This window comes from Gadus morhua, chromosome 8 (genome assembly GCF_902167405.1).
Source record: "Gadus morhua chromosome 8, gadMor3.0, whole genome shotgun sequence".
NCBI classification, from domain to species: domain Eukaryota; kingdom Metazoa; phylum Chordata; class Actinopteri; order Gadiformes; family Gadidae; genus Gadus; species Gadus morhua.
The window spans coordinates 29636595-29646689 of NC_044055.1; the positions used below are offsets into that span (position 1 = coordinate 29636595).

The window sequence follows — 10095 nt, forward strand, 5'->3', positions numbered from 1 at the left end:
AGGCCCGAGCCCGCGTCGTCTCCGAGGGTGGTGACCCTGGGAACCCCATGCTGGTGCTGGGCTGCCACAGCATCCAGCTGGGGAAGTACCAGGGTCAGACCTTCCGGTGGCTCCTGGAGAACGACGCGGGCTACACCTGTCACCTGGTCGCCAGTCACCAGCGGGAGCGGGAGTGCCTTTGACAGCCCGTTCATGGCCAACAAGGACAGCCTCGCCCGCTACTCCTGCGCCCACCCCGCTTTTGCTGAGCACCTCGAGTTCCGCCGGGCGCAGGAGGAGGCCCGGGCTCGCGCCACTGTGCCCGGGCGGGGGGGCGAGGCGCTTGTTGGCTTCGGGCAGTTCAAGGAGGACATCCTGAAGGACCTGTATGACTCCAAGGAGAAGGAGCGTCAGAAGTAAGTCATATTGTGGTGAAGGGCAGTGGAGACGGTGCTGTGACATGTTTATATTTAATATTTATATATAGTTGATTTTCGATCATTGTCTTGCAGCTACGTCAAGTGGCTACGGCGGAAGGACCCGCAGCCTGGGAGCTCCATGGACGTCGCCATAAAGTACATTCTGGGCCGAGAAAAGGACCGGTCGGCGGAGGCGGCTGCTACACCCCCTCCGCCCGCCAGCAGCAGCACCAGCAGCGGCCCCAGCACCACCACCAGCCAGGCCGCTGCTTCCACCGTGCTGCCGCCCCGCAAGCCGACCGCTCCCAATTTCTCGGCCCTTGTGCGGGGGCGTCCGATGGGCCCCAGGGAGCTGCAGGCCCAGATCAGGAAACTGATTAACCCACCAGCACGGCCTGCAGCTCCAGGTCGGTAGCTCTTTCTTTCTCTTTCACACAACAGAGGTTGGGTGTATACGATTTACTAACCGTTGCCGCCCCCCCCCCATAGCGGTGTCTTCCCTCAGAGACCAGCGCCCCTCGGTTCCGCCGCCCCCCACCACAGAGGTGACGGACGAGGAGCTGGTCCGGATGGTCACTGACGTAGAAATGGGTAACTGACACCACACTGGACGCGTGACACTGTAACATCTGCCTTGGCTATCTATTCTTGAGTCAGTATGTTTGCATTAACTGTAACTTTTTCATTTGCTGGTCGCTAAAGCTGATGCCTGAAGGATAAAGGTAGGTTTATCAGGTGATGTAGCCGTCTTTGTAGATGGTAGACGCGCCGACGACCTCGTGGCGTCTCCGTGGAGGAGACGCCATGCGGGGAGGTCACCCTGGCGCCGGAGCCGAAGAAGAAGAGGAGGAAGACGACGACGACGGGCGACGTGGAGCAGCCGGCAACGCCCACTCCTGCTCGGGCTGAGGTACAGACACACACCCGTCGTACTCACAGACACACGACTCGGTGGAGACGACCGTCAGACTGCGTACGCAGCAGCGCTCGGCCTCCTCACGGTGTGTTTGTATGTGTTGTCTTCGTCCTCCTCACGGTGTGTTTGTCTGTGTTGTCTTCGTCCTCCTCACAGACCCGGTTGCCTGAGGGCTGGCGGACAGCCCTCTCCGGGGAAGAGCAGGAGTGGATCGGCCGGGCGCTGTTCCAGCAGACCAGCGGGGGGTCCCTCAAGCTCACCACGGACCTCAAGCTGTGGTGGGACCCCCCCCAGCCCCGGCTGAACTACACTCAGCCACCCGCCTCGGCGGCTACCTTCTTCGCGTGTCGGTTGTTCCTCTGGGCGCCCCTGCACATGTGGGGTCCCCGGCCGACATGCTGCCAGAAACATCTCACCAAGTGTGGGATGTACAAGACCATCCGGAAGGTCTTGGACATCGACGGCTGGTACTTGATGGCCACCGAGTACCTGGAGTGCCGTCGGTGTTGGAGGAAGGTAGCCGACTTGTCGCAGGAGGTCGTGAGGCAGCTGGGAGAGGGGCATCGCGCCCTCTTCCCGGCGATCCTCACCTACAAGTAAGTAGCTGTCTGAAAACTGTCGGTGTGTCTGCGTGTGGCTCTTCTGTAACACGTGCGCTCCCCTGTAGGCTTGCCTGCGACCGGCGGGTCATCATCCAGCTGCGTGAGCGTACTCGGGGGGGAACAGCGCCACGCAGCTGCAAAAAAAACTCTGTGAGGCACACACAGAGGCCTGGATGCGGCGGTCCATACACTACCTCAGCGTCATGGAGCCCTTCACGTCGACGGGTGTCGTGCGCCAGTGCACCCCACCGCCGAAACCATCGCCAGACGTGCCGCAGTACGGCTGGCTGTTGGTGGTGTACTGCCACGACATCCTGTCTCGCCTGGAGGACGTGAAGGCCCGGGTCACCTCAGTCTTTGGATCCATCCTGAAGATGGATTCGACCAAGAAGGTGAATGTGGTGTCGGAGCACGAGCGTTACTCTCTTGCGACGTGCGTGCAGCCTTATTGACTTGTGTGTTTGTGTGTGTGTGTGTGTGTGTCTGTCGCCTCGCCTTCAAACAGGTGACCCGGAAGCTCGCCGGTGCCGCCGCCCATACCGCAGCCTGGGCGACCAACGTGGGCAACGAGCACGGGCAGGTGCTAATGTCCGTGCTCACGGCCACCGAGGGGGGTGGCCTGTTGCCCATGGCCGCGGGGTTAATGCGGCGGTACCGGGACGCTGGGGTAGCGCAGCCTCGCGTCCTCTATGTCGACCGGGACTGCTGTTCGTCGCTACGCATCAGGTGTCACAACCGAGAGCCACCAGCTGTACAAGCCCTTCCTGCAGCAGCTGTCTGCCAGTATCTTCCTGTGGGACCCAGAGGACACAGCCCGGTTGCTCAACGCCAAGAGGAGGACGCTAGAGGCGCAGGGGATGACCTTCTCGTCCGACGCCGGAGTGTGGAGGCACGTCAGCCGCAGGGAGATGGCTCTCCATTGCCGTCGCCGCACGCGTGGAGCTGCGGCGACCGAGCGGCTGATCGATGACCTCCTGCAAACCTTCGGCGGTGCCAACGGGCGAGACACCTACCGAGGAGGACGACGAGCTCGCCGAAGGCCGGCAGGAGTTGGAGGACCTCACCCTCCACGTGCCTGGCGAGTTCACCGCTCCTCGGACGGACCCGCGGTCAGGGCATCCAGCTGACGCACCCGCGCCCGAGCCATCCCGTCCGACCGATCCCCCCGAGCCCCGCTCCCCCGGCCGGTCCTCGCCAGAGCCTCAGCAGGCCGCTGAGGTGAGTGCGACTCGCTCGATCAAACGCTGAGCTCTGTGGCGTCCGTTTCACTTGTTTTCCGTGTCAGCGTGTGTTCGCAGGAGTATCGAGGACCAGACAACCAGCCAGGGTACCTGGCCGTGGTCCGCTTGGCCATGGCCTTAGTGGGGCTGCGCCACGAACATGCCCTGTCCGAGGGGAGGGTAGACGAGCTCATCGGCCTTTACGAGGACCTGTCCCCGTTAGACAGGGCCCGAGTAGTTTACCCTCCCCGCTACCCGGACGGGGCAGCTTGGGGGGGACGATTCATGGCAGCAAAGACAGGCCGCACCAGTATCCCTGGTGCGGCTTGTTGTGGTGAAGCTTGGGGAGCTGAGGGCAACAAGGCCCACTTGCTCGATGGTGTCTTGGTTGGATCTACCCCGCTCAACCCCCAAGTGCTCTCCATTGGCCCCTCCCCCACCTTCTCCAGGACCAGTTGCCGCTGGATTTCTGGCTTCCTCCCCATCCACACCAGCCATCCATCCAGTCTACTACTCCTGCATGTCATGCAGTGCACTGGAGAAGAGAGTGGAAGGGTTGGAGTTATTAGTAAGTCATCTGCAGGCCGCGGTGTCCCTACAGCTTGATAGCAGCACTGGAACAGCACAGGCCACCTCTTCAGCCACCCCCAGCCCTGGAAACACACACAGCCATGACACGGAGACCCCGCCCACACCAAGGTCACTTGTGTGCGCAGTGACACTGAGCACACAGCCCGAACCCGCCGTACCCTTTTCAATGCAATTGTTCTTGCAAGAGGACCTCCACAGTTTGTTCTATGACCAACACATGTCACCCACATCCACTGACGCATTTAATGCATACTTAACTGATCCAATTGGCTAACTTGTGTTCCATTGTTGATATGTTCCATTGTTGTTTTGTTCATATTGTTGATATGTTTAAATGTTCCAATGTTACAGTATTAATAAATAAATGCTTTATTGTTGACCGTCTCATCGTCTTGTTTAGTGATGAAGTGACATTTTTAATTAGGAATAATTATGGCCAAATCAATCTCAACACATATTATATATAGAATATACATAAAACCCTGTAGATGTTGGTGTGTTTGTGACAATGTTTTGATTTTGACAAATTATAAATACTTGTAGTTTATTTATAATTCGTTTATAGTTTAGTTTATTTGTTTACTAAAGAATTAGTCTCAGCATTGAACATGTGTTGATTTGGAAGTTGGATTTTTTGTCAGTGTCACCATTGAACATTAACACCAGTTAATAGGCCTATGTCACGGAACAATTGAAGACCGGAAGAAGCTCGCGGAGTAGGGTAACTGCTCTTCCGCTTAGCTTAGCTAAGCTGTTTACCATGGCGGAGGCAGATCAATACCTTTGGACCAAGTCTCTCCAACCTACCTAAATTGTCCTACGACGACGTCCTAAGGATAGTAAATCAGCACTTACGTGTCGAAACATCTAAACTACGCAAAGGATATAAGTTATTCTGGGAGAAGTACATTTTTAATTACATAGGTAAGTGTTTCAAATCTGTTGACACTGTGTAGCTTGACTGTGACAGATAGCACTAAGTGTAATACATGTCAGTTAAAACGTATCCTTTTTAATTAATCGCAAAATATTTTTTTACACTGGTAGGAATACATATTTAGTTTGAGTGTCTCTGAAACTTTGCCTGACGAACCCCAAGAGGTTTGGTATAGGTAGGTAGCCACTGCCTACCGTACATGTAAGTGTCGATAGTATGTCAGATTAGCTCCAGGCTACTGTCAGAACATAGTGGCTGGGTGGCTGTCATAAACTACCAATGCCCATACATTTTGCTGTATGGTGTGTTAATCTTTCCCTCTTACTGCAGTGTCAGATTTAGTTAATTTGGAAGTAGCAGTTCGGGCGAACTGCTACTGTTCCCAGAAGAAAAACGCTTTTCATAGTCTTTTGTGAATCAATGGGACTGTTACTTAGGCCTACCTTTCTGACCACTTTAATTAGATTTACATTTTGTGATTCAAACAACAGGCCCACCTCGTAATATGTAGCATAATGGATAGCCTAGAGCAGGCCTATTCAACTAGCGGCCCGTGGGCCAAATGCGGCCCCTCTTAATTTTTTTCTGGCCCGCAAGGTTCCACGCAAAAAATAAATAAAATAAAGGAGAAACATAGTTGAATGCAAATCAGGTTTCTGTGTGTAGCCGGTGATACTAGCCAGTATCAGTACCCCACAATCAGGAACTGGCATCTCTTATTCTGACAATGTTTGGCTCAACCGATACGTTTGAGTCTAGCTTTCCTCATATGAATGCCATCAGAACAAGGGCACGTTGCTCCATGACCTATGAGAAGCTGCATGAGTGTCTCAGGATGAGGCAAACAAGGCAGTGCAATCTTTCTCACTGACTCACTGGCTCAAAATGTCTCATATGTACGGTAGTTCTGTTTTGTGATGATTCAAACAACATTGTTTAATTCTAAATACGTGTCCAAAATATGTGAGAACAAAATCTTTTATAATGACACGATTAAAAGTGAAGAAGGAAGGAATGCGTCTGACAAGTTTTTATTCCATGTAGTAGTACTATATATATTAAGTTAACACTACTTTAAGTACGATTTATTTGTAGCTATTCATTCACGTAGTTTTACTCTGTGTGGCCCATGAACCCACAGTGGTTTTCCTTTTCGGCCCACTTGATAAGGACGTTGAATAGCCCTGGCCTAGAGCATGGTTTCAGACCTTCACAGATTCAGTTGCATGTTCAGTCTGTGTGTTTTTTATTATTATGGTTTCTTGTTGCTGTTCCAAAATGCTCTGTCTTTCTCCAGATCTGCTGTTGCAGATGATAATGTTTTGTTTCATGTCTGCTGTTGCAGATTGTCATGTTTTGTTTTATATCTGCTCTTCCAGACACATGACAACCACTTCACAGGGGAGAAAAGCGTGCCAACACCTCTGTCGTGCACCAGTGTTCTGCAGACGTGGACCAAGGACACAGGTTTATGTGTATACCTCAGGCCTAGCCAAACATCCTGTATAGTCTACTCAATAATAGTATTCGAAGTTCTTGTATATAGACAGACGCGACTAACACTGACTTAAGTGTTGCTACACTGACATTATGATTTATGTGCTGACATATTTTTTCTTTTTGCTCCAGGGGATTCGCTCCAGGGGATTCGCCCGGAACCCATTGACCAACTTGTGGTCAGGAAACCCAAGGTTTGGGTTAGGTGTTTTATTTGAGCACATACATGGACACATACCTCCTGAATGCCAAGTAAATATGGCCGGGGGATACACACACCCCATTCCATTTATTTATTTCTGTTAAATGTATATATGTAAATATTTTAATCAAAGAATTGGAAACGAACATTCCTGAACATTTGTTTTAAGGTAACACACTCTGAGCACCTTTAAAACAAGCCTGAAGACTTTTATGTTTGCATTAGCTTTCTGCTACATCTTAAATACATTGCACTTTCTAAAAAGCTTTTTTAACTTTGCCTTTATTTTCTATTTTAATACTAAAATGCCTTTAACTTTCTATTTTACTCATTTCTCTGCATATGTTTTCTTTTACTTATCTATTGTATGACAATGTTTATATGTGAAGCACTTTGAGTCTTCCCTTGTGTATGAAAAGTGCTAAATAAAGTTGCCTTGCCTAACACACACAGAACATTTCATTTCTTTCTGTTAAATGTAAATGTGTATATATGTAAATTTAAAAAAAAGAACTGGAAACAAACATTAAATAAACATTTGAAAAGGACGGACGGACACAAACACACACACACACCATTTTAATTTCTTTCTGCTAAATGTAAACAAAGAACATTAATAAACGTTTGAAAATAGTCATGTGACGTCATGTGTGTTTTAATGTGTAACACTGGGACATCACCCTTAACATCTAAAGGACCTTGATAGTTAGACATCAAGCAAGAATTTACCCACAGCTGATTGACAGAGCCTGAAAGAGTCAGAGGAATGGTTCTGTCCCAGATATGATATTCTTTGACCCTTCTGATGGCCCTCTCCAAGATTCTAAGTTGGGCGATACTCACTGGTTAACCTGGCGCCTCTTTTAAATGGCGGCATTATGAGGGTGGCCCCAACTTCAGAAAGCATCTTGTCGATAACAAAGCCTTTGTCAGCCATGCATGCATCTCCTGGCTGAAGTAGACTAAGGATTCCTGACTGCTGTGTGATTTCTCTATCTGATATGGAACCAGTGTACAGCTTAGAAATTAGCTTAGAAATTAAGGTGATAACTCCACATGAAGCAATGCCAATCAGACCTTTGAAGGTGTTGGTATTCTTGTAGTGGGAGAATGTTTCAGACTGGAGGGTGAGTGATGAGGGTGCCTCACACCTGATTTCTGTGCAGTCTAGAATCACTCGCACGTTAGGACAGTACTGGGCAAAAAAATATCTCAACCAAGATTTATTTTGTCCTTCGGGAAAGCGTGGAAGCTGAGGTATGGCTGTATACGTCCTGATGTAGAGCAACACGGTACACTACAAGAACAACTGCGAAAGGGAGCTGCCATTGTTGTTGCTGCTGGACGCGACCGGAAGTTGGATTACCCTACTACGCGTTCCGGAAGCAGGAAGTGTGACATAGGCCTATTTCGGATTACAAATGCATTGTTACTGAGATTTGTACAGAGAAAAATATTACCTTTTTTGTAATGCCTTACATTGCCGCAAAAAGTAATACATTACAGTAATCACATTACTTTTGTAAGGCGTTACTCCCAACACTGCTCATGAGTAGATCTTGATGGAACTTTACTTGACTGCTTTAAAGGTTGATGAATGTCCCTGCTGTCAGCGTCATGAGGTGATGAAGACTGTGGCACCTGTCCTTCATTCAATTGATGTTAGCAAGGCATCGAGTGTCCTTGGGGTTGACCTAATTGGTCCGCTTCCCACTACCGCAAAGGGCAAAAGGTAGCTCTTATGCATGGCTGATGTATGTATAACCACATTTAAAGATAGTCATTGCAAAAGATTTGGTCTAAAGGAAAACTAGGGATGGAATGTCTGACAGGGATGGAATGTCTATTAACGATTATTACTACATTTATAGCATGCATTTTATGTTGCAGATTTATTCTGACAGCAACAGACCTTTTTACTAAGTGGGTTATGGCAAAACCCGTGCACCAAAACAGCCGTTGAGGTGTCCAGAAATATTGGAAACATTCTCCTCGACTTCGGTCTTGTTGACAGAATTATAACAGACCAAGGAAGGGAATTTGTGAACGTATATAATTGTAATTTATGTAATTTACTAATGTGTTCATAGCACTCTAGATAGTAGGTATTGTGGAAACCCAGGCCTTGCCAATCAACTTGATGCAGAGCACCTGAGGGCCAGTGAGAGAGCAGACCTTAGGCCCCGTTTACACAAAGGGAAAACGCAGATATTTCCACGCGGTTTGGCCTCTCATTTACACGAAAACGCCATTTTTATCACAGAAGACGATCATTTCTAAAAACTCCGGCCAAAGTGGGGATTTCTGAAAACGCTGGTTATGTGTTGTCGTGTCAACAGGGAGAAACAGGGTTTTAGGTTCTGAAGCGTCACATTATGCGCCAGGAAATGCTTAACGTCATATGAGCACCCTATGTTTAGTTTGTTTGTTACAGGAAGACGCTCGCATTATTCGTTGTTGTTGATTCTGAGGATTCATATTGGCTTGCATGGCTTTATCCTTCTCCCTACACTGCCTCTGTCACGTTAAAATTGTACCGGGGGTGAAAATTGTACCGGCCTAAGTCATAAATTGTCCGTTGCCAGGCAACGGACAACAGATTACGTAAGGGGTTGTCCGTTGCCAGGCAGGTTTCATTCGCGCTCATGTTGCCGAAGACGAAATAATATAATACAGATAACGGATCGCTAGATAACACTTGTTTTTACTAACTGGTAAATGTTTTTTATTATTATTATTCACGTTATCCCCATAACATTTAGCTATTACTGTGTAGGGAAATAGATAAATACAATGCAATACAATAGAAATATAAAGTTAGGAACGCTAATAAATGTAATTCGTAAAATAAGTGTTATCTGTCTTGTCGCGCTCAATGAACGAGTTCGCGAATGTTCAAGAACCTTCAACGTCATTCGACACGATCGTCTGTTGCCAGGCAGGTTTGGAATGGATTAGTATGGATGACGTAGGCCGGTACAATTTTCGCCCCCGGTACAATTTTAACGTGACACCGCCCATAGGTTTGGCATAGTTATAATGGCGCTCGACGGCGTATTTATGCGTTTTGATGTAAACGACAACTTTTTTGAAAACAATGTGTTATTTTGGAAAACAAAGGGGGGGGGGATATTCGTTTCTATAAATACCCTGCTACGTATAAACGTGGCCTGAAACAGCATGCTCGAAGGCGCATTCAGGGCTCTCTTGGCTTGGGTGTGAGGAGAGACCAGCCGTTGGAACCAGGCAGTGGATCCCGCCAATTATCTTTTTGTTATTTTAAGTAAAAGATCCTTGTTTTGTATTATTAAAAGGGTCTTTGTGGCTTAAGAACTAAAGAGAATCGTGCTGTTTGAGGAGGCGGTCCAGTCCCCGAGCCGGGTTGCCACAGTATGTGTGAATGAATGAATCAGGGGGGTATACCACGAACATCGCTGAACATACCCAGGCTTTCTTGGGAAAACCTGGCTCGACAGAGCCGCAACTCGCAATCAGAGTTAAATGGTACCACAACGCTCACTTTAGATTCAATTAGTTGAACCAGGTTTTCCGCTTTAGGTTCAATGCGCGTTCACCTAAAAGGGGCGTTTCTCGCATCATTTGACTCACCCTTATGCAAAATAAATCGCGCGAGAGCGGTGTATTTCATCCAAGGCGAGCAGTGTATTATTATGAACCCCTACAAGGAATTCAAAGTTCAAATCACAGCCAAGGGGAACACGGTTGCCCATA

General features: G+C 48.7%; 1 protein-coding gene and 1 long non-coding RNA gene across 2 annotated transcripts; both read left to right on the forward strand.

Annotated features, from left to right (window-relative positions):
• The first annotated feature begins 1202 nt into the window (after positions 1-1202).
• LOC115548973 (uncharacterized) lies at positions 1203-2588 on the forward strand. Its single transcript, XM_030363932.1, has 4 exons — positions 1203-1286; positions 1471-1910; positions 1982-2308; positions 2422-2588. Exons 1-3 carry the CDS (start codon positions 1203-1205, stop codon positions 2250-2252), a joined length of 795 nt encoding a protein of 264 aa, XP_030219792.1. The 3' UTR covers positions 2253-2308; positions 2422-2588.
• Positions 2589-4394: 1806 nt separating this feature from the next.
• Positions 4395-6809, forward strand: LOC115549287 (uncharacterized). Its single transcript, XR_003977734.1, has 2 exons — positions 4395-4651; positions 6044-6809. It is a non-coding gene; the product is annotated as an uncharacterized LOC115549287 (long non-coding RNA).
• Positions 6810-10095: the final 3286 nt, after the last annotated feature.

Excerpts from the sequence above, each read along its gene's own strand:
- LOC115548973 (XM_030363932.1), top strand. The coding sequence starts at position 1,203 with ATGCGGGGAGGTCACCCTGGCGCCGGAGCCGAAGAAGAAGAGGAGGAA. Across the intron at positions 1,287-1,470 it reads GACGTGGAGCAGCCGGCAAC|ACCCGGTTGCCTGAGGGCTG; the intron begins GCCCACTCCTGC and ends TCCTCCTCACAG. Across the intron at positions 1,911-1,981 it reads CCGGCGATCCTCACCTACAA|GCTTGCCTGCGACCGGCGGG; the intron begins GTAAGTAGCTGT and ends GCTCCCCTGTAG.